At 44.2% G+C, this 24,090-nt stretch overlaps 1 protein-coding gene across 13 annotated transcripts; it reads left to right on the top strand.

Annotated features, from left to right (window-relative positions):
• The first annotated feature begins 8,977 nt into the window (after positions 1–8,977).
• On the top strand, positions 8,978–24,090 carry C23H1orf159 (chromosome 23 C1orf159 homolog). Of its 13 annotated transcripts, none has more exons than XR_014887878.1 (12): positions 9,095–9,278; positions 9,800–9,919; positions 13,323–13,478; positions 13,614–13,704; positions 15,500–15,575; positions 17,427–17,531; positions 18,388–18,453; positions 18,793–18,942; positions 19,993–20,018; positions 20,313–20,343; positions 20,654–20,772; positions 21,366–24,090. XR_014887878.1 is itself a non-coding variant. In XM_085242387.1 (12 exons), exons 5-12 carry the CDS (start codon positions 13,633–13,635, stop codon positions 21,461–21,463), a joined length of 624 nt encoding a protein of 207 aa, XP_085098513.1. In that variant the 5' UTR covers positions 9,098–9,278; positions 9,800–9,919; positions 11,603–11,764; positions 13,323–13,478; positions 13,614–13,632; the 3' UTR covers positions 21,464–24,090. The 13 variants fall into 13 exon arrangements, 11 of the variants coding, with proteins under 11 accessions (XP_085098512.1, XP_085098516.1, XP_085098513.1 ...); XR_014887877.1 differs by having other exon boundaries at positions 20,654–20,827; XM_085242387.1 differs by lacking the exon at positions 20,654–20,772 and adding an exon at positions 11,603–11,764 and having other exon boundaries at positions 9,098–9,278.

The following is a 24,090-nucleotide window of genomic DNA, read 5'->3' as shown; positions in this document are numbered from 1 at the left end:
AACAACCATTCCCTGCACGTAACGTCAGGTCCTCTGTTCCACCCCTTAATTCTGAAGGGGTAAGTGACTGGGATCAATGGATAAACTGTGGTTTAAGGATCACTGGTGATCCGTGATACTGTGACGTGAAGTCTGTGGCTGTCCCAAATGTCTGTGTCTTTCTACATAAATTTGCATGGAAAGTCTGGCTGAGCTGCTCCAGGTTTCAGCCTGCTGCCAGGGGGAGCATGCTGTTGGAGAAGGTGAAAGGGGTCAACCCAGGGTTGTGGCTGCTGTCGCAAGCCTAGAGGCAGCCAGAGTCCCTGTGTAGTAGAGAAGAGGGACCACTGCAGGACGAGAGAGGTGCCGGGGGAACAAGGTGAGGGGCAGCAGCAGTGTGCTCTCAGTGCTGCACCATGAGTCACTCCCATGTTGTCCCACACAGGTCATGGTGCTACGGTTACTCACTTCCCACCCTGCACAGGGACGTGCTGAATTTGGGAAACGGGGTGTGATGTCAGAGTGTTTGTGGGGATATCTCGATTCCCTGATGACTTTTGCTTATGTAATAAACCTCCTGCCCTCTGCTGCCTGGATCCTTCCCTTCCGCGCCGCAGCTGCGCTCAGACTTGCACGCACACAGCAGAAGAGATGCCTCACCCTGCACTGGGCTGCGGGTGCCCATCAGAGCAGGAGACGCCGTCAGATGGCTGATGCACCTGATCAGGGACATCTCACCATGCCAGAGCTGAGTTTCAGCTTGTTGGACCCCAACAGGCCACTGCAGAAAGGGGCTGATGGTGGTGAGGTACAGGCTCCTCTGCAGTAAATGCTGATGCCCTCGGAGATCTCTGCTGATAACTTCACAGATGAAATCCTACAGTCCCTGTGTATAACCTCAGAAATCAATAGAGCTTCTCCATCGGGCTCAGCAAGGCAAACAGAAGGACAGACATGGCAATCTGTCACTCCCCACTGGGGTTGGGCACTAGTGCTCTTTGTCCTCAATGACACTCTATTCTTCTACACTGAACAGGCGTAGGACTCCACCTACCGTCCCCTTTCCCATCCCAGAAGCTTAATTACACCTCCCTGAGCCTTATCATAATCCTGCAACAGCAGAAGTGAAATGTCTGTAAAGCCCTAGAAAGAAATAGTTCCTTATCTTCCACCTTCCCACCCAACGTAGAAATGATGGGTGCGATGCACTTAGGACGTGGTATCACAGCTGTCCTTTTTAAAAGTGATCATTTTGTATCCATATTTTAGAGATGGGGTCTGGATTTCCTTTGCACTCCTTTAGTATCTCAAGTATTGATGGAGATTTGATAGCTCCACATGGTGGCTGAGTGCTTTTTTGCACGTCGACGACAGCCAGCATGTAGCTCAGAAGCATCCATAGGTTTAGTTCTCACAATGATATTTCCACCCTGGTATTTATTTGTCTTACTATTGTATGCAGTTGATCATTCAACTGCTTAAGGGAGTATAGGAAGAGTGTAGGACTGTCTCCCAGGTGCGTGGCTGATTGGTAGTACTGTAAACAAAATAACTGTGTTTGCCCGGGCTGAAGAGAGCGATTTGTACTTTGATCCCAAAGAATGTGGTGGGGCAAGAATGCAAAACGTGCCCTCAATGAATTTGTAAATGCATTAGTAGATGTGGAGATGTGTGCCGAGTCCCGGTGAGATAAGGCAAAGTTGGCACAAGGGTAAAACGCCCTTCTGATGCATCAGGTATGTTATCACCATTGCCTACATATGGAGATATAAAAAGAACATCAGGGTGTTCTTTATGACTTTGTAGAATTTTAATTTACAGTTTCATCTCTAGGCCTGACTGCCCCCAAATCCTTTCTGACACATGGATTTGAGCTGCAGAGACACTCCTGTGTTTTGCACTCCAATGAAAGACAGCAGTTTAGTTCGTGATCCAAAGGGAAGGGGCCATCATGAGCGACGTCCTTTAATACACTGCCACCATTTTCCACATGCATATTCATTATCCTATTTTAGCAAAGTAGGACATCTGAGCACTTTGCAGCTCTGTCCTCAGGCCCCGAGTCTGTTGATGTTCCCTGTGGGGACGGGCGGAACACAAGGGCTGCTGTTTCATAATAGTGCATCTAGAAAGACCAGACCTGGGCAGAATCTCCCCAGATGTGCAGTGGACACAAGTTGGTTTCACCACTCTATCAATGAGGATCCAGAATTCCTAGTGGTTAGCAGCTCTCCTGCCTTCGGTGTGATGTCCCTGTGCTTTAGCTGGAGAGGAGCTTTGTCCCAGCACAGTGTGAGTAGGAACTCTGACAAGCATTGTAGGATTTGTCAGATTCTCTCCACAGAATGGAATTGCAGAATCCTTTATGCATGCAAAAAAACACAAAGTGCATTACAGTATTTGTATTCTCGGTGCAAACCGCTTTCCATCTGTCAATACAGATACTGCCTCTAGTTTACATAGAAAATGCAAATTGTTTTTTTTACACTCGCTTCCTTCGAGCCTAATCCTGTGCTACACAGCACTACTTACACTCACTTCAGAAGAAACCGAGGATGCTCTGCAGCTTCCAGGAGCAGACCTTTGGCTCCGTGAAAAATTCAACATCTCATGCCCTGCCTCTCTTTCGAAGCAAACTACACTCCATCAGAAGAAAGAAATCTTTTAAAGTTAGGAAGTAAAGGAATATAATTGCTGAGTATTCTCCATAGAAAACCTCCAGCTAGTTAGCGGGATGAAAGATTGAGTTCTAGATTGAGGTAGCGGCCCCCAGAGACCTGATTCTGAATTCATGGGCAGCACTCAGTTTGCAGGGATGTCGTGTGGACGCGCACTGCTGAATATACCAGTGGAACTGCGTGTCCCAGAGATTCCTCCCATCGCTTCTCTCTCTTTGAAAGATGTCAGTGAATATATTTGAACTCTTCCGTGGACCTTTCATGCATGGGAACTCTCAGCACAGGGATGCTGATTGAGCTTGTGCCTGCAGCCTTGCTCCTTTGCTTTCTTCTGCCACCAAAGAAAGCTGCAACAAAACTTATTGGGACAAATGTTTGTGATATACTTTTTACTTTCTGCATCGTTTATATTTAAGTGTTCTCGACAGATGACAGACACTGGTACTCCTCACCTCCTCCTTCGCATTTCAATGCTGTGCTATCACAGCACTGGAGAACTACAGTCCTGGAAACAGGCTGCCATGTCATAAAGATGAGATCCCACTGCCTGGCTGCGTTGCTTAAGAAAGGAGGGATGAGGATCTGACAGAAGAGGCAGGTCATCTCCATGGTTTTTCTTTAAACTACAGAACATCCTACTTAGTCTTATTATTAGTAACAGAGAGAAAGCGCAGTAATTTTACTTTTGTAGTGCTCGGAGAGGTGATCTATACAACATGCAGAAAGTCTTGGTTTGTCCTTGCAGTATTTGCACCAAAGGAGAAAGGAAAAGAAAAGCCAACCGGGGTATAAACAGAGAGATCAAACACGATGGCTCCATACATCTTTTGTTTAGGAAATTCCTTTTTGCATGAGCACGTGGGTTTGGAGATTTCGATCCTGTGCTCACTGTCCCCCAAACACCCACCCCCAAGAAACAAAAACCGAGCTCACTTCATCCTGAGAACAAAATAAACCCCATTGCAAGAGGTCCCAGGGAGCCAACGTCGAGGCAGCATGCTACTGCTCGAGATGTGCCTCCAGCAAGCGGGAGGTCACAAACACCGCCTCCAGGCTTATGGAGTAGAGATTTTACAGCCATGAGTGGATGTTGGGAAAATTGCTGGTTCCTCTGCTGACTTCCTGTGCGTTATGAAGCCCTGGGTAAACACAATGCCTCACCCCACCCTGTTCCCAGGCATTGATGGAGCAGGGTGCCAGGAGCACATCAGGCACAGTGGCACAACAGGAGGTCCAGGAGGTTCTGAGGCCCAGAAGGTCCAGGAGGTGCTGAGGTCCACCTGGGAATCTGAAGGCCTTGGGCACAGAACAACCTTGGGTACAGCTGTGATTAGAGCTTGCATTCCAGGTCACTCATACACTGAATGCAGAATGCTGACAATTACACCATGGTAAGCATTCTGCTCATTGACTGAAGGGTTAAAACCTGTTTTCGTAAGCAGGCAGATGAATTCCTTAAATTTTTGTTGCTTTATGCTGATGTGCCATCTTCTTGTTTATGCTTTTGACTGGGTCTGGTGATTGTCTTTTTATTGTATAACCTTTACGAGCAGAACACCTTCTAAATTTCTTTTCCTTCTTCATTTGTCTTTACTGTGAACTAAATCCAATTTAAACACCGCTACATTTGAGGATTGAATCAGAGAATCATTAAGGTTGGAAAAGATTGCTAAGATCATCTAGTCTGACCATTAACCCATCAGTCCAACCATCAACCCATTAACAATGGCACACTGCTTCTGGACTCTGAAAGGATCGTAGCATCGTAGGATAGCTTAGGTTGGAGGGGTCCTTAAAGATCACCCAGTTCCAACCTCACTGCCACGGGCAGGTTTGCCAACCACTAAATCGAGCTGCCCAGGATCCCATCCAACCTGGCCTTGGATGCCTCCATGTTGGATGACACATTGCTTCTGGACCTGGAAAACTGGAGACATGGAATGACATGAATTAGCTGTTAAATAAAAGCGAAGGAGGGAAAAGGAAAGAAGTTGTTCTATGTTCTGCTAAATATAAGGCAAGCACAGAGTTAAACCCGCTCCAGATCAGAGCTCTGATTAGCATGCTGCTGGAGCCCTGCCCGTTGAGTAGGTGTTAATTTGGGAGGACTGCAGTATAAATAGGCAAGCCCAATGCTAGCAAGGGTTTGTTTTTTTTCTCCTTCTTTCTTCCTGCTTTTTTCTTGGTGAGATGGAGATATGCCATTGATATTGTGGAAGCTGGGAGAAAGACAGTTGGAATTAGAATTTAGGTGCCCGCAGACGTGTTACCTGACAGGCTGGTGTCTGTGTTGTGTGGCTGGACCTGGCGAGCTGGTCGTTTTCTACGAGCCTTTCTTGCCATAAGCCGAACTCATTTAAAATCAAAATATAAGTTTTGAAGTAGCCAGTGGATTTCCCCTGTTATTCGAGATGACAGCTTGAAGTTGAATTTGTAGGGAACACAAAAGCAAGGCTTTGTACAAAGTGGTAATAGCTTTTACTAGGCGAGTTCTGCTAAGCTTTCAGCTGTGAGAACAGCCAAGAGAAAATTGCCCTCGGCGTTAATGGAGAGATCCAGAGATGGAGACGTGAGGCTGCGGGTCATGTGCTGCCAGTCTCCCAAACTATGGCAGCTATTTACTTTCATAAAAGCAATAAAAAACCACAGCAGGCTCCTTCCTCCTCCTGCAGATCCGTGCGTGCCTTTTGAAGTATGCCGTGAATTTCCTGAGTATGAGAAAGATATTTACAAATTGCCAACCTGAGCCCCCAGGGACAGCCCCATAAATGGCAGAAACCCCACAGTCAGCGAGCAGGGAGCCCCAGGACCACCCCATCCAGTGGCTGTGACCCAAAGGTCCTGGCAGGAAATCCTGTTGCGCAAAGCTGTTTCCTTGTTGCTTCCTTTGCTATAACTTATTTTTTTACCTTCTTTCAGAAACAATCCATCTCTTGAACACAAGGCTGAGGAAGCGGGGGTTTTGTTGTTTCTTGGTTTATTCTCTGCTTGGTTTTTCTCTTGGGTGCTGGTGATGAACGCCAGAGCCATGCTTGCTTGGCGCTCTCCTTGCACGCTCTGTAAGTACTGAGCTGGGAGCTGATAATTCTGTGGCTCAGCAATCCTTCTGTGAACAGAAAACCTGAAAAAGGCCCCGATAAAGGAGGATTGCACTGAGCTGTGGCCACGCACACGGCAGCGAGGAAACGCAGCCGCTCACATCTCCCAGATAAAGAAGCTCTACAGGTGAGGAGAGCGGATTTCCCCCAGCGCTTCTTAGGTTGTGCTGCTGTGATAAAGGCTCAGATGTGCCTGGGCTGCCCAACATCTCATTCTGCAGTGCAAAAGGAAAGATGAGTTTCTACGTGTGTGTGACCACACACTTCACATACTGGAAGGACCGATTTTTTCTGCTTTTTATAGATATGTTTTTACAACACTGTATTTTTAAAAAGGGAGGATTGCTCAGGAATACGAGCTCTGCACTGCGGAATGCAATTCACTTTTTAATAAAGCTCAAGAAGAAGTCAATACGTTGCTGAGAATTTCTTTTCAATGTGATAGTAATTAAAGCTATATATTACTGGAATCATTACCACTTTCATATGCTCTCATGTTTATTTATGCAGTCGATGTTGGATCTTTGTTCTCGCACCAACAGCCTCAGGAGTCATTTTGGTTTCTCCCTCCTCACCTCTTTGCCCTCCCTCCCTTTCTCTCGGCTGAGAAAAGCATGGAAAATGTTGACTAAGCCTCAGAAATTGAACAAGATTTAAACCTTATTAGGACTAATTCATTTAGCTATGCATATTTGGTAAATTTACCTTCAACTAAGCGTGCGGAAATAAATGGTTCATTAAGAATGATGAATATTTATGTTTTTCCACTTCCCACTTCTTGCAATGGAAGGCTTTGTTACATAACAAAGGACGAACACCTAGGGAGAGAAGAACCACATCTACAATAACAGAAATGCAATTTGCAGAGCATTGAAAGGTTTAGCTAATAGAAACATCAGAAATCATCCCAATTCTCTTTTAAATTGCACATCTAAGGTACTTTTAAGACAGCATAGGCAGGAAAATAATATGGGGTAAATTTGGATGTGAGTTCTTCTATCACAATTGGTAGCAAGCTTGGCCAGAAGAACCATCCCATCATCTGTAATGTCTTTTATTCATCGTCAGACTGCATGCAGAGCATTTCTCTTATCCCCTGCTCTAAACCAGAGAGCCATCGTGCCCATCTGTTCTGCTGTTTTGAAATCTGGAACATCTCCTGCATGGACTTTCAGGGTTTATCATAAAAAGCAATTTCAGTTTCCATCCAAGAGCACAATCTCAAGAGGAAAAAATGTGGAAAAGAATCTTACTGATTCTGGTGGCAAGTGAGGTGATGCACATGTTTGTTCTGGTGGTATTGAAATCCCTCCTTAAAAGAAATAGTAGAACAAGTTGTTTTGGTGGTAGTACATTCAATTCAAGCTATCCATGAAAACTGCCCTGGAATAACCCCCTTTCAATTTACCCACTCAAAGACTTCTGCTGGATAGGAGTACCACGCATGGCAGCAGATACCCCCATGTATTTTAGTTCAAATGGCCAACACTTGAGATATCTCTTGGCTTGGCTGAAAGGTGTTTCTCAAAAGGTCCTTCCTCCCGCAACTCAGACGATGAGAAGGGAGTCCTTTTTGTATTTCTTGATTAAAGAACAGCTGGGTATGCCCAGGGTGCTAACTGTAAAACCTGCCCGTTCCATCCAATACCATTGGTAACACAGCTCTCCCAAAGGGCTGCCATCTACGTCGGTGATACATCAAGCTGTTTCCCCACTTAACAGAAATATTGCCACTGGATTAGCAGACCATAAAATCGTGTCAATTGCTGGCTGTGATTCTCCCGACAAGACAATTGATGTTTCTACTTCTGTTATGTAGGTCAGATCCGCTCCGGAGCTATAACCTTCCGCTTGAGTGCCCTGCTGTGTCTCACCCAGGTAATCTTCCAGGAAAAGTACAGATGAGCAAATGTATTTGTGGAATGGAGTATTGTTTACCATCTGGTATGCATTGTTTGAATCCTGTTAAATTTTTTACGAAGAACATGTATATTCTTCTTAAAGGCAGAAAGCTTTTAGGCTTGTCCTTAATATTAATGCAAATCTAGCAGTAGACTTCTATGCTTTAAAGCTGATGTGAAAGAGAAAACGCTTAAGCCTTCCTGTTACTGCTTTGATCAGAACCAACCTTCAAAACCATCACTGTGCAATGAGCACTTCTTGCTTAGTAAAGAGAAACCCTGATATGTGGGACAGCATCATTCAGAGGCAAGCAGCTGACAAGTGCCATTCCAGAGAAGGAGATTAAAGATCACAACTAATTTGAGGAAGTTTGAATAGAATCGAGTACATATAAGAAGCAATGCTTTAATTTACTAGAAGTAGAATAGTGCAGATCTGGGGAAACTTGTCAGTATGGGCACAGATTGTGTTCTCCTCCATACGATTCCATTTTCCAAGCTTCTCCTTAAGGATAGGGTATTCACTGAGAAATGTCGTTTGTCAAATAAGAAATAGACCGTGCTCCAAGGACTGCAACTTTCTATAGTAACCTTTAGTCTCATCCCCATTACCAAAGCTAACAAAGCATCCTTCCTCAAGCAGTTGGGCCAGCTTGCTTCTTTGCCCAATAGGGGAAATCTTGATGGCTGCCTCAACTGACAGCTGAAAGCCACGCAATCATTAGCGACATTGGATTACAATAATTCTTACTGCGTTGAATTAATTCCTTCTGTATTGAATTAAAAGCAGTACTGAGGTACAGGAGACAGCATCTGAGAAGAATTTGTGAATCGCGTGTCTGGATGTAATTAATTGTCATGGTAGCTCACATTTTCTCACACAAAAATGAAAGTTTCCATAACCTCCCACTTTCTCCCTGCTCTCAGACTGGAAAAGTCGCTACAGAAATCTGCCTGAGCCACATGTGCCTGAGCCACATTTATTTCCTCGTTTGTGCTGGAGAAATGCGTGCTCGTGAGCAGAAACATCATTTGGGAGGACTGCAATGGCAACAAGTAGGGACTAGATATACTTCATTCAATCGTTTTGTCACAACAACTCCTGTACAGCAGAAGGCTCAGGTGGACGTGCCCCTGCCCATCCCTTCAGCACTTCTCCCTCAGTGACCAACTCCCTCTCAGCTCCTCAGTCCCCTCCCCCCGCCATTCCTCCCGGGGCGTCCGCGTCGCCCAGCAACGCCCAAAATGGCGGCGCGCGCGCGGTGCACACTGGGAATTGTAGTGCCGGAACCCGCCCTTTCCTCAGCGTGACGGGAGGCGCGGGACTCCCTTTCCCATGAGGCACCGCGCGCAGCAGAGCGGCGCCGGCGAAGGCGCTGCGGGAGCGGGCTGAGGGAGGGGATTTACCTGAGGGGAGGAGGGCTCAGGTAGGGCGCGGCGCGGTGCACGCTGGGACCCGTAGTTCGGAGCGGCGGCGCGTTCGCCGCGCCCTTAAGGCCGGCGAGAGACGGGGGAACTACAAGTCCCAAGGCGCCGCGGGAAGGAGCGGGCAGGGCGCCGCCTGAGGGCGGGGGGTACGAACGGGAACCTGCCGGCGGTGCTGCCGGAGGGCGCTTCCTCAGGTGGGAAGAGGACTGCAAGGGGTGAAGGGGCTCCTCCGGCGGCGGGAGGGCGCGGAACGGCGGCTGAGGGCGAGGGGAGCCCGCGAGAGGAGCCGCGTTGTTCGGGCAGGTGTGGGGGGAGAGGCCCCGGGGCGCGGCCCAGGCCCGGCCCTGCCTGTGTGCGCTGCGGGCCGCGGGCCGCGGGGCCGAATTGCTCCGGTCCTCGTTTCTTCACGTTGTGAGACCGTAAAGCCCGCTGTAATAACAGGCTGCGATCCTGTCTGCTGGCCGAACGGCCGTAAACAACGGTGTGGGCGTGCTCCGGGTGCTCGTGGAGGTGTAAGGGAGCCGAGGCTGGAGCGGGGAGCCTCGCTGCCCCGTGCAGCGTGTGGCGTTAATTGCTATAAAGTCATTTATGAGGGCAGGGGTGGCGGGTGTCTTTGCAGGTGTATGCTAAGAGAGCTGGAAAAACAAGTCCCGCTTCAGCTCTCGTTTCCACGAGGTGTTTTCTAACCGTAACTGGCAGCTGCTCTACTGCTCAGGTCCTTTGTGAGACGGTGTCAATGGGAAATTAGCAGTCAGCTGCACACCGTCCGCCTCCAGCGTGGCCCTGGGGAGCTGCAGTGCTGCTGAGGAGCCCAGGACTCTGCAGGCTGTGCTCCGTGAGTCTGCCTTTTAATTTCTCTCTGATACCACTTTGATCGCAGCCAAATCGAGGTCCTGGCAGAGCGTAACAAGCGGTGGAATGGAGGTGATGTTGTTTTCCGCTCCCATCTGTTGACCTAATTGTAAAACCACCTGAAATTTAGCAATGTGTTACTGCAGGCTTTTTTCCATATAGCTGAAAGAATATCCTGACACAGTGCTCCAGCAGCAGACGGGGCAACAGAGGTGATAGGTGCACAGCTGTATGCATGCAGAATGTAGACTTAAAGTTCAATTAAAGGGCATTCAATTCCAGGAGTGGGAGGAAAGCATTCAAGTGCGTAGTATTTATCATGAGTTGCTTCCCTTTTTTTTTTTTTATAAAGGCAGCGAGAGGAAGAATTTACTCAGTGAATGTTGACGTGTTCAGCTTATGCGTGTTGTGTCACTTGAGATCTGAGCTGACAGCAACTTGAGATTTCTTTCAAACGTGGAGTTCTGGTGTGAAATACTAGTTTTAATTAAAATGTCTGTGTTCTCCTAACTGTGTTGGCGTCTCAAGCATAAATACATTCTAATTTGGGCTCCAGCTTGTGCGTGACATTATCCTTTTTTTTTCCTTACTCCAAAAAGAAAACGCTGCCAAACGTAAAACGTATTCCTTGAGCTTGTAAATTGTTTTGCTGTGGGTGTCACATCCTGATCAAGCTCCTATTTAATTTAAATACACAACTACCTCATCCTGAGACACGGTTAGTCATAAAGCGTGCTGGAAATCTTAAAATCGGTAGGGTTTTTCCCTTTCAAAAATTAAAGTTGTGGCATAAAATGCTGTTCGGGTCACTAATGGAGCAGTTCTGATTGACTGGTGGCTGGAAAGCAATAAAATGAGTTATTAGTTCTGCAGTTTTGCAAGTGAAGACCAGTGTCTTCACTCCTTCCAAATCCCTGCTTAACGTCGCTGTCTTGACTGGAAATACTGCACTTAATTTGTTCTTCAAAAAAGCTGTATGCTTTTTTCATATTATTACAAGTAAAGAATAAGAATGCTTAGTACTGTTGATGGGTGCAAACCTAAACGAACAAGGAGATATCTAGTATTGCCTTAATGGCTTGATTTCCACCCCTCCACATTCAGACAGATGTTCCTTAATATTTTGCTGGCAGAAAAAGAGCCCAACAGGATGTGAACAAGTGGTTCTGGAACTCAGGGCGAAACGTAAATTGAGTCAATAGAAGTCTGATGTGTTTGGGAGTTTGAAAGCAATTTGTTCGTCTGTTTTCACACCTCCAAAGCTGGTTCAATGATGTGTATATAAAGTTCAAATAGCGCGTGTCTCTCTCACAGAAATATAATGAAATAAATTAAGTTGCTGATGATTTGAGAGCAAATAGATCCAGTGACCTAGTTCTGCTGGAACAGCTGCAGGACATATGTTGTAGTTTGTTACATTCAGTAGTGGCTGGGAGTGACTGCCCATAAATGCAGCAGTGTTGTTGATTATTATCTTAATTTATTGGAGGAGTGGAAATGCAGCCCACGTTGAGCTTTTGTAAAGAGGAGGATCGGGCTCTTAGCAGTGGCCAGTTTCCCAAATGTTTTCTTGTTTAGCACAACGTGTTCCTGAAGTTAATTGCTTTTCTAGATAACAAGAATATACTTGCTTAAACAAATGCCTTGTTCATCTCTATTTCTCCAGTGCTTACAGATCTAACAACAATGATCAGGTATTGACAAAAAAATCCATGCAGCTTCCAAAGCAATGAAAAATTCATCAACAAATGTCTTTACTGACTGTGACGATCATCCCCAGAAGAGAAGCAATATCTAATTTTTGAAGAGGGGCAGTAAGGCAAGCTCTGTGAGTGTGCTTGTTTAAAATACGTCCATCCACATGCACATCCTCAAGACTGACTTAATGTCAGACTCTGCTGGGCTGCTGTGACAAGCCCTGAAGTTGTTCTGCTAGTGCAGTAGGAGAGTAAATAGAATACCAACGTTTATAAAAGGTTAAATGCACAAGTTGAAGATGTACCTACGTAATCTGAAGCAGAACTATTCATAGCATTTGTATAAGTAGTCTTATACTGTCATGCACAAGTGGAAAGCTCTCTGTCAAACTAGGAAAATGCAGTGCCTGCCTCAGCAGCCCTTTGCTGGGTCACACGTAGCTTCTGTTCAGTTGAAATGTGCTGAGGAAGAGAATGTTCCCTACAAAGCTCTGAGCAAGGTGTTCTTGGCTTCTAGAGCTACGTGCTGCGCTGCAGAAAGCTTCTCCTTTCATCTTCTGAGATGAATTCACCTTTTTTGTTAAAGTAGGTGTTGGTGTGAGGTGTCTTGTCACCACAGGAACTGCTTGAAAAGGTAACATCTGTGCTTCGGGGCACTGATTTGGGACTCATCCTTGTTGTGCTTAAATGGAAAAGGATACGTGGCAGTGCGAGCTCTTCCTGCTCTGTCCAAATCCTCATTAGCCATACAAATTACTTGTAGCAATAACGCTGGAGTGTGGTTTTCAGGATTGTCAGCCCTTGGTCTTGGAGTTTTTAGCTGATAACAGAGGGTAGCCGTAAGTTTTCCCAGTAAGCTGAACTATTTTTGCTTTGAATTTGAGGCAGCAGGTTCTGTGCACACGATTTTTCAGGAAGCAGAGTGGAAGTTAATGGTAGGAACCATTCAGTGATTTTGTTTTTCAGAGAAGCAGCTTGCCAAGGGTTGTGATATGTATTTTAGAGTAATTTGAAATTCATCCACTGCAGTTTTATTTAGCAAAAATAGTTTGGGAAATGACTCACTGGAGAGCTTTTCCCTACAGCCAAAGGCTTTCTTTCCTCGTGTTACGCTCTAGCTAGAGGAGCTCGTCTGCTTCCATGTTTTATTTATAATAGGAAAGACTCCTTCTGAAGCCACCAGGCTGCAGGTAGGCTGGCTGTGAGGTTTGGGTGTGGCTTCCCACACTATTGAGCAAAAACCAGGCAGATACTGTAGCACCGATAGAGGAAGTGTCTGAACAATGCGGATGGAGCGTGACATAGGGCTTAGCAGTTCAGCCTAACAATCCAACCTAAGAAGTGTGGACTTTGCTTAGGTTGTGTGGAGCGAGATGAGGAGGATGGGGTGGGGGGGAGGGGAAGGAAGGCTCATAGCTGACCGTACAGTCTGCTCATTGAGGAGGTCTGAGTTTAGGCAGTTGAGAAATATGACTTATTAGCAGATAGACTTCAGTAACGCTTCGTGATTGTGCTGTCATGGGAAAAATTAATTGCAGCATTGCCTTTTCCAAGTGGCGTGTGCTCTCTGCCCTGATACAGATCCATCACAGCTCAGTGCTGCAGGCAGAGGAGCCTGTGACTGCGGGGAGGCTTATCAGCAGTGGTGCCAGGCAGTAACTGTTCTATTGCAATCACATTGATTTTCAGATGCTGGGTGTGGAACAGCCTCTGCGTGGCCCAGTTTGGAGCAGACTGATAAGGCTCCTTGTTTCTTAGCAACCACGATCTGCCATAGCCAGGAACCTGCCCTTCTGCAGCTGGAGGGAAAATTCTGAATGTCTCAAATCTCTGTCTTGAACCAAGGTAAGTCGTTCCCCTTGGCATATTTAATTTGAAGGCCTTTGTATTTGAATAAAAGGAGCGTGTTGGCAAAAGTTCCTTAGCAAAGGGAAAGTCTAACTTCTGTCATTAACAATCCATTTCCTCGTTCTTATTTAGACTTTTGTCTTTCCTGGGCATGGAGGTGCCGTACATCCTTCTCTTAACCAGACTTGTAGCAGAAGTTGCCAGCAAATCTACTGAAAGTTCGGTAGGTACTTTGCATTTTTGTCATGCTGGGTACTGTAAACCCCAGAAGAAACACTGTATTTTCCCTTCCTGTTGTGGTTTATTGAAGGCTTTGTAATTAAACAGAAATGAATGATGCTGGCGGTCATTAACTGAAGCATTTACAGTGGGTGAATTTGCTATGAGTGCCTGTTAAATTCATGCTAGTCATGTGCCCGTAGGCTCACAGGAATGCAACTGGCAAAGCTTTGCACTGTGAGGAAAAAACACCTCCATGATTGAGACAGCACTTTTCAAGCTGCATGGTAGGTAGTTCCACTACAGAAACTCCAAACTATGGATACCAAAAAGTTTACTTTTCTAATGACTGCGGAGCTGTGAAGCCAGTTCTGTTTCACAGAAGAAGGTCAGATACAAAATTCTGCTTTTGGGAGAATTTTACCAGCAGAACCTTGTAAGAAACTGGTCTCCAGGAGGTTATCTGTAGGTTTTCTGGCTCTTCACCTCCCTGATGATACGCTGACAGTTTTAAAGTCAGCCTTCTAATTACGCTTTCATGTCCCAAACGTTTCTCCTGACAGCTTTGATCTTCGCCACCCCTGGGTTTGATGGATTTTTGCCAATTAGCAGAATAATACTGACTGTTCTACGTTAGGTATATACAAGTTATTTGTATGTGTGAATACAGTTCGGATCCAGTTACTTTTGACCAAGAACACTTAATCTCTTCTTAAGACCAATTAGACTTGCTATGTGCTTTAGGGGAATGTATCTACACAAGTTGAAGAGGCACTGGACTTATTTTCCTCGCACGGACTCGGAGAGTGGATGTGCCCAAGTCTATACAGAGTGTCAGTAACGTTCTGCCAAAAGAACTGCAGAGCTGATAACAGCCATCTATCTCTAAGCTTATGTCACAGCTTGTTGTAATTTGTAAATCATTTTGAAATTGGCTTTTATATAAAGCAACAGGAAAAAAAATAAGCTTTTCTTGCCTTCGGGATATGTGAAGTTACTCTTATGTTAAATGTTGAAGGAAGAAGCTTTTGCATCTCTGCTGATTGCTTTGCCATATGTAGACGTTATCTTCAGCTGCGATATGGGCGTTCAGTGAAAACTGTTTTTTGCCAGTCGTTTTGCTAACAGTGTGTCTCTATTTTGAGTTCTTTTGGGGATTTCCCATGTGTGCGAGAACGCCTTTGCTGCTTTACTAACAGTATTGGCAGCCTAATGTTAACATGGCGCAGTTCTCTTACATGGGTCTACTGTAGTTGGCAATGTCCTAAAGAACTTTGGTGAAAGGTTTCAGTATAAAACTCTTCAAGATCAAGGGAGAGGAGGCACAGCATGGCTGCTTGGACTTTGTGTAGGTCTCTGGTCAACAAAGGGGGTTGAGAGGACTTAAGAACTGTCACTCAAAATGTTTCCTGTTGTCTCGACTTTTAGCAACGTCGTTTCCTCTACTTTCAGCACAAGGGCAACTGAGTGGCTTGTTGTGATCTGGGAACTATATAGAAGTGCATCTTCAACACTCGTGTTACCAGAAGTTGTAACAGTCTCATGTGATCAGCTACATGGAAGTAGAATATTCACTGTGAATATTTCTCTGGTTCTGCTGCTTCCCACCAGCCCTGTGTCCTCATGGCTGCTTTGAGACTTGTGTAACAACCGCTACGTCCTGAGAAAAATGGCTTCTTAATGCAAGAGGAAACAAGTTGCTGTTTGGTCCCCTGTGTTCTCTGTGGATATGTACTGCAGTATTTTTGTAAACTTGAAAACTGTGGGGAAATACGTTGTAATTTCTTTTTTTTTCTTAGGTTTCAGAAACAGAATGTTGTGTGGATATGTTGGAGTCTAACAGTTCCTGTCCAATAGCCAACCAGTGCAGCCCAGGTATAGTGTGGCTTTCTTTAATTGAATTCCAGATTATTTTTGACAGTTAACATACAGCATCTGATTTAGTGGGGAATGGAAAGAGAATAAACAACCAGGTGAACTTTCTCCTTATGTGTACAGGATGTGAGTCATAAGAAGCACTAAATGTTGTCCTTGCACGGTAAGTAGAATAGACAACTATAAGGTTTTATGCTTTCTTTTTTATTTAGCATGCAATTGGATTATGCAAGAGCTATTTTGGATACTTAGAGGTCCATAAAAGGGGCATAAAAAGCAAAAATGCTGCGGTGTGTTGTAGCGTTTAAGAACAGTTTTGGTGTTGTCTTGTTAGCACAAAATGCCTCATTCTTCCTCGTCCCATTTAAGTGAATGTTTTTTCCTAAATTGAGTTTTGTTTTTTTATTAATACTGCGTAGCCTGTGTTTAAAATCAGAGTAAAAGACAGAAAATGGCTTCAGAGCCCACAGTAATGAGAGAATTGGTGATTTAAAAATTGGGATGCCTTTCTGGGCTGTTCTGATGGTTGTTAAAGCTCTATAAGCCTATCTAATTTCACTGCCTCGTTAGGTTCTTAAGCTGTTGCTTCATTGCTACGTTCATTTCTGCTCCTAAATGATTTTAGACATGGTATGAGCATAGTCTCCAAGCTAGGGGATTGCAATCTCTGAAGTCTTACTGTAAACTGATAACCCACCAAAATATTTGGTGTCAGATGAAGACTTTGATATTTCCTTCCTATTACTATAGAAAGGCTTTGCCCTTACGTTGGGTCCGTTTGTATTTAGATTAAATGTCAGATGTAATTTATTGCTGTGGGCATCAAATGTGCTGTTTCCCTCTAAGGAAACCGTAGTAGCAAAGCTGTTTTCAAATCAGCACCGTACTAATAGTTTGCTTTATGGGATAATTGATACCAGTTTGGCTCAAGGCTCTAGAGAGCTGGATTTTAGCCAGCCTAGTAAGTTTTTTGCTTTAAAATGTAGACTGTAATATGATCTAGGAGGAATATCTTTCTAATCTTCGTGTCTTGAGTCTAAGCCTCAAGTGAAACCGCCACAGCTTTATTTTATTAAATGAAGTTGTTACTGAAGATGTGCCCTAAATTTTTTTTTTTTTCCTCTTATGAAAGAAATAGCAGGACGTGTGTTTAAACATAAATTGAGAGGCTGGAACACTGAAGTCATAGAAGATGAAAGTTTAATCAGTTTCCAGCCCGCGTGGTGGGGTGACTGATATAAAACACTCACCATCTGTTGCGGAAGAGTTGAAACAGGCTTGGGTTCTTCTGAAAGTGAAACAATTAATAAAATACCTGAGAACACTGAGGCATGGAAAAGGGCGAAATCACAGCAGCACTCGTACCTTGAGCTTGTCACTCTTCAGTTGATTAACTATGGAAACTCCAACATCTTCTTTCATCCAAGCATAGTCAGGTCCTGAGCATCTTTGCCCCTGCCAGTTTCTGTTTTCTGTACTCTATGCAACAGTGGCATTAAGTTCTGTTTTAGTAGTGCACGACCTCTAAAAATAAATGGCTAAACGATGCTGCATTTTTAGTATTGTGGAAGGTACTTGCAGATTGTTAGATGGATCCCTTTTATCTTAAAACTAATGAAGCAGTGAATTGAGCTACGTTAAAATTTCCTTCTCGGAGTTTTTCTTGAATGTAACTTTCTCCTTTTTGCTCCTTAAGAGGTTATGTCTTTTCTGGAATAAGTGCTCTGAAATGAAAACTGCACTAGCATGGCGTGTGGGATCTGTTACCTCTGCCTCTTTCTGAAGATGAGGAAATATCTCTGGTGCTGTTTGTGTTGTTTTCACATCGCTGTACCTCTTATTCTTATGCAGGTTGTTACAGACGATGGAACGAGGATGGGAGTAGCAGCTGCATTAAGTGCAAAAATGAAACTCTTCCTGTTGCTACTGTTTACAATCTGTCTGATTGCAGAAACAGTGAGTCATTTATCATACTGTTATTCTAGGTAACAAGATTTCTTCTTGCTTATGTGGTCCAACAAAGACCGTTCAAGAAGACATCGGGTTGCAGAGTCTCTTTCACCATTTGTAAAACTTCATCCTTTTCCGAAGCCCTAACGTACCTCAGAGGTTTTGAACGTGCAGTAAAAGCTACAGAAGCTTTGGAATTCAGTTGACAGAAACTATGCAGTGCTGTGGAACCATTCCAGAATCTAGAAGGGAAAAGAATGCAAAATGTTGAATTGGAGTACCTAATTTGTCAAACAAAACGCAACGCTTAGAAGAAGAAAAAAAATTAATTTGGCCCGATGTAAGATCTTAAAATTAAGTTTGAAACATGAAAATGATTAATCTTACAGGCTAGGACCTGTACCGGCTATGCTTGTTTGATACTGAATTTTGTGCTTGCTTTAATCTCTCCTGTCAAAAAAGACATTCGCTAGGGGCTTTTCCAGGGCACAAAACAGCTCAGGCACTGCTTGAGCTCCTGAAAATCTGTACTGTGTAGGACAGATTCATTTTGTGCGTGTGGCTTTTGTGAGGTGAGATTCATTCGATTCCTTGCAAATATTGTAGTGAAGGAGATAAGAAACTTGATATAAGGTTCTGAGAAATGCACTAGCGAATGGTTTTTGCTTCCTTTCTGGGAATTCCTAAAGGTGGTGGTAAGAATGCTTTTTAAAATTTATTTACTTATTGGAGAAACTAGGATTCTTGTATAATTTCAAATAAGTGCTGATAAATAGGTCCTCCCAAAGTTTTTCAACAAATGCGTCGTCAGATTTCATTTGAAAAGCTCGGTGTGTTTGTTTGTTTGTTTTTTTAATTACAGCTGGTATCAGAGGGATGAATTTCCAAATGAATATAAGCACTGTAACTCCTTTCATACAGAACATAGGTGAGTAGTTAAGAATAATGATGGGACGTAAGCCTTACAACTCCTTGCTGTATACGAAGCCCTTCAAAACGTGGCATTTGGAACAAGTTGTACTTTTTTTTTTTTTCCTGTAAGACAGATTTAATTCCAAAGGTGGCAGCTCCTTTTACTTGTTCTGCCTAGCTTTCATCAAGAATCTTTTGTAAGCCTCAGAGCTGAATTTTGAGGTAACTGCATCTCACCGAATGCTTCTTTGATCTGGTCCTATCTTCTGTTTAACCCTTCTGTTAGAAGAGATTTGTAGTGAATATTGGGCTTTCCTCTGAGTGGTTGTTTTGGTGTTGTCTTTGTGTTTTACAGGGGGTCCGGAAGTGGCAGCTTCTCTCATCTTAGGGACGTTTTTCATCAGCTTATTCCTGATTCTGTCTGTCGCTTCTTTCTTCTACCTCAAACGTGCCAATAAACTTCCTAATGTTTTCTACAGAAGGAACAAAGGTAAAATACTTCTAGGTAATTGTCTCAAGAAACATCTCAAAAGATTTGTTCCTCCGAGACAATGCAGAATAACAACTTTTCCCTGCTGTGTGCTTACAGCATCATTTTTTTCCACTGCAGAGCAGAGGATGTGTGCTCGCAGTTCTTAAGTCCGAGGGTGCTCAGGTGCACATTACACAGCTCTCTCACTAACCTAGCTGTTGCTTTCTGTAGCTTGCAAAGACTCAGTGTTGTGCTAGACATTAGCTGTCACTGAATGTTAGACATCTGAGGGGGACTTTTTGCACACAGACTATTTTAACACAGCGTGTGTATTTCAGTATAGAAAATGTCAGGTGCTTAGAGCCGTACAAAAAGCAGTTGTTTGTTCTTGAACTGTAGCACTGAAGGTATCCTGTTTATCGAGGATGTGTCAGCAGCAGGAGAAAGGGAACGGTGTTAGAGGTTCCTTGTTATTGTGCTTCTCAGTCACCTGTTTGCCCTCTGAATGCAGGATCTGCTGGGACTCAAAAAGGGCGTCTCCGTCTTGCCTGTTTTGCACAAACTCTTTGAATCTTTCTTATGACAAACTCCAGCTCTGCATTTGCTATGTTAGAGCTCCTTCTGTTGAACAGAAAGCTGGTTTCTGGTCAACTAAGCAAGTAGGCTTCCTCTTATTTTTCAAAAGAGGAAAAAAGAGAGGGGTGACCGGAGCAATCGGTTCAGTTATTTGGCTAAGAATGTCACACCTAGCCATTGCGAGTTAACGGCGTGTCACTGTGCCAGTCTCTTCTGGTAGCTGGCTGAAGGTGTGTTATTCTATTGGAGCTTCTATAATATAAAGAGATACTGCTGTGGCTACCTTCTCAGAAAGGAAAATGAGCCGTTCTTGGAAACCTTTGCAACTCTTTATCTCTAATCTTGAAAAGCGTACTACAATATGTCCTACTAATGGGCGTTCTACTAATCTGTTCTGGGGGTCTTGGTGACAGAAATTTTTATCAATGGAACTATTCTGTTGCACACATGTATTTAACGTAAAACAACTGGCAGGTCTAGATTAATGATGGTTTCTCTCTCTTTTAGCATCTGTTCTCCAGCCTAGTGAAACAGTAAGTAAGATTTGTTTTTCCACTAAGAGTAAGCAAGCCTAAAAGATCAAGTAAACAGTAACAATTCATTTCTGAGCTACTTGATCTGTTATGAGAAGCAAGACAAAACGAAATGCTTTGGGTTCTTTGAGCTAGAAAAAATGTAACGGATGAATACTGACCGTATGGATTACGAGTCGCTTTCTCTAAGACAGCGCTCGCAGTAAACATCATTGGAACCCTGAAAGGTTCCTGTGTTTGTTTTAATAAGAAACAAGGTGCTTTCTTTGACACAATTGTTCTCCTGTTACGCAGGCATCCATGATACCTCCCCCAGCTACTTCAGGTGAGAAACTGTTCTATGGGGCATACTGCTACAAACAAAGTTTTGCCTGTTAGCTTCCCTCTTGCACATTTCATTGCTGGAAAGCAGGCCGCCTGTCTCAAAGTGGTTATGCTAAGAATATTCAGCCAGTGAAAACAATTACTTTTAGGCCTGGCATAGAACTGTGGAATCTGTCAAGAGCACAGAAATCTGATAAAGTATGTCCAGAAGACCTTTTGGGTGGGATTTATTGCTTTAATTAACGTCGCCATACAGTATTGATATAGCACTGTACTGTAGAGAAATCAAAGATCTATTTTTATTCTAATAGAGAGAAAAGTAGATGGAAGAAATGGGTTTTGAAGAATAATGCAGTCTGGAGCCCAGTTTCAGGACTGGAATCTTCTTTCCAGTGGCAGGCTGGCCGATTTTCAGGCTCACTGATCTGAAGTACATCAGTTTCTTGAAATAAGTGACACAGACTGTTTGGAGTATAGCATTTTGTGTGAGTGTGGTGAGTGGGTTGTTTGTACGTTGGCTGTTTTGACAAGATGGGATTTTAATTAGCATGAAAATCGATCAGAAATACACGTCTCATCTCAATTTTCTCCCCAGTTCTTCTAAATTTCAACCTATAAACATCGCTGTGAAATTCGCACTGTAATGCACTGGTTTAGACCAAATCTTTGTAATCCAAGACCAAAACTTGCTTTTTGGTGGAGGCCCAAATTTGTGCCACTTCTGGGAACTAGTACATACTGTTGTTATGTGATTAGCGAGCCAATGAGAGCCTAATAAAGCTTGAAGTGTCTAAATATGACTTTCACAAAACATATTAAATAGGGCAATAGGACACACATACTGTATTTGTGGACGTGTTTTCCTCAGCTCTGGGTAGGAGCGTGGGGTTTTCTCCTTTAAATAAAGGGCAGAATGACTTTGGCCGCTCGGGGATTGTTGGATGGCGTGTGTTGCTAGGAATGAATGACAAAGGCACGCTTCTGCAGCAGGTGCTAATGATGTTTCTGTGCCCACCGTTTCAGTTCGGAAGCCACGATACGTCAGACGAGAACGGTCACTAGTGACATCTGCATCTGCTGCTATGATATCATCTTCCGAAACCAGGGTCAGCAATGTTTAGCCTTCGTTCCCCACTGAGGACTCTGTAACTGTACGCAGTGTTGAAGAAGCTTTTTCTGAACCCACTGAAGTGCCAGGCAACGAGCGGCTGACCTGAATGGGAGCCAGATTACTGCGTCAAAGAGTTTGTGCCAAATGTTAACGGGGAAATGAACTCATGTAAAGATGCTGAATGGCAGGCTACATCCAGTTCTGTGAACTGCTTTCGTGATCTCGAAATGCACTATGCCTGCTCTGTGGTTTCCTTTGTCTCCCGCAGAGGCCGCGTTTAATCTTGAAAGTGTCTGTCTTTCTTTGGTACGCTTTCAGTTTTGGCAAATTCTTCCTGTGTCCCCAGAGTGGAACGTCTCGATGCTGCAGGCCAACACAAAATACCGGGGGAAACCAAGGATGCGGAGTTGTTTGAAGGACCCATTTGTAACAGCAAACACTAAGTGCCACTGCTTTAATGTTATAGGACAATGTAACAATACTTAAATTGTAATATTAAAAACAAACAAACACAAAAACACCTCCTGAAACGTCCCCTTCCGCTTCTAAAGTAGCTGACCCTGGTTTTTAACTCTTAATTACAGACCCACCTTTCAACTACTGTTAGTACTTTTGACAACGGGCTGGTAGGGGTTGGATCCCAACAGATTCCTACGCTTTGGCTTACGCTTTTCAGCTAGCTTCAGCTCGGTCCTTGAATGAAGAACCATTTGCTTTGGCTTTGCAGTTGGTATGCTGCTATGTCTGTCCCGCAAAGACAGTCTCTAGTATCTTCCTTGTACACAGCAGGTGAAAAGAAACCAAAATTCCTGCAGGGGAATCCGTGCACCTGTTAGACGTGCCACTGAGTGTCGAGATGAACTTGAGAGGTCAGGTGAATTTCTATCGATGCAGTGAAGGGTTTCTTTTCTCAAGCCTTTCCTTAACGTGCCTGACTTGTGCAGGCCAGTACCTTAGGGCAGAGTCCTTGTTAAAAGCACCAGCCTAAATAGCCCCTCAGATGCCTGCTCTTGCCCTTCTAATGCCAGCCGAGTAGTCACTGTGGAAACTGAAATAGCTGTAAAATCTTCCTTGGTTAGGCTAGGCTACCTTTCATCAAATTGGTTCCTGGCACGGCTGACTGTTGCCATGTGAACATTTAAATTGGCACGATGGGCACAATGGTACGGGCGTGAGAGTGGGTGACAGGGAAATGACTGGAAAACTTGAGGTTGCTAAATTGGTGGAAGCGTCACTGTCACCGTATGTGAAATTATTTCTAAGCAGCCTGTGCATTCCCACCTACCTGTGTTGCTATTGCCTGACTTAGTTTAGCTGGAGCTCGGTTACGGGTCTGTACTCCTAAAATAAATTACTTTGAAGCTTTTTATCATCAGCCACTGCCACGAACATAATGGTCGGGAACTGGAACAGTCAGTTCTCCTCAGAAAATGGGAACGTAAGTGTCATGAGTTGATGCCATACCCATATGGAGAGTGCAGACCTTTTTATCCGGATTCCTTTTCTCTGAGATTAAAAGCTTATCCAGAACGATAGGAACAGAGCTGGGCTGGGCAGGGATATCTTACTGAATAGGCCTCTTTTTATCCAAGTTTCAGTGCAGTTGTATGTCCTCGCATCCCTCCCCTTACGGGGTAAACGAGATCTCCTGTAGCATCCAAACAAGCTAGGGCAAAGACTGGGGATAAAGAAAAACCCTCAAAGAAGCACCTCGCCCCCGAGTGAGGGGAAAAACGAAACCAAAAAAAAAAACCCCACACCACCCTTGAGTTGCTGTATGGAGAAACATCAGACCGTCTTTCAGTCAAAAGGATGTAAAGAGCTTTTGTTCTAGCAGACAAAACTAACGACAGCAGACGATGCCGTTTGAGGCACTTCAGCTTTCAATCTGGAATGCGCTTACAGTTCTTACCTTCCCTGTTCGGGAAGCGGCAGTTTTGGCTGCGATTTCCACCTCTCTTCATGTTTGTGCCGCCGTGATTTTTATTTATTTTTTCCCCACAATAAGAAATCATTGGGAGGTTATAGGTTTTTCCTGACCTCAGTTGCTGAATATTCTCTTAACCTTTCGAGGAAAAGGAGTTAACTATGCAAATAACGTAACGCCAAGAAAAGGCACCTTTTGAAAGCAGGGAGTTTCTGCTTGCAGACCTGTCAGCGACAGCGCATCCGTGTGTTGCTTAGTTGCAAGATGTATTCTTTCTACACATAAATTATTGAAGGAGCGTTCGTGTCGTGGCGTCGTCTTATCCTCAAGTGCACACTGTGACTTCGGTTGCGTCTAACCTCTGTGTCGTCAAGTCCTTCCTCAACCACAGCATCTCTTCTCCTTTCTGTGCTGCTTCTCCCCAGCACACTCTTTAAGTGCAGCGAATACGTGTCCCTGTCTGTTTGGTTCCGTTTTGGGATCTTTTCACCTTTTGTTATTGCTCTCTGACGCAGTGGACTCCTGATCCAAACGGCTCTTTATTCATTTGCACCGTCAGTTTAAGCATAGAATGTGTTTTGGTTTCAGTCTCCCTCCACCGTAATACCAGATGTAATATATAAAATTGGCTTTAACGAACCATGATATTTCATGTATTTCTGTATTTTTTCAATTGTGCCCCAATAAACGTCTCTGAGCTTTTCTAATGA

Source organism: Meleagris gallopavo, chromosome 23 (assembly GCF_905368555.1).
Source record: "Meleagris gallopavo chromosome 23, MGAL_WU_HG_1.1, whole genome shotgun sequence".
Taxonomy (NCBI): domain Eukaryota; kingdom Metazoa; phylum Chordata; class Aves; order Galliformes; family Phasianidae; genus Meleagris; species Meleagris gallopavo.
The sequence above is the reverse complement of the archived record's forward strand: the minus strand, read 5'-3'. Positions and strand labels throughout refer to the sequence as shown.

What these genes read in the sequence shown, in the direction of transcription:
- C23H1orf159 (XM_085242394.1), top strand. Translation starts at nt 14,434, where the DNA reads ATGTGCTTTAGGGGAATGTATCTACACAAGTTGAAGAGGCACTGGACT. An exon ending in AGCCAACCAGTGCAGCCCAG is followed by an intron (nt 15,576 to 17,426) that starts GTATAGTGTGGC and finishes ATTCTTATGCAG; the next exon opens with GTTGTTACAGACGATGGAAC. An exon ending in TTCTCCAGCCTAGTGAAACA is followed by an intron (nt 20,019 to 20,312) that starts GTAAGTAAGATT and finishes CCTGTTACGCAG; the next exon opens with GCATCCATGATACCTCCCCC.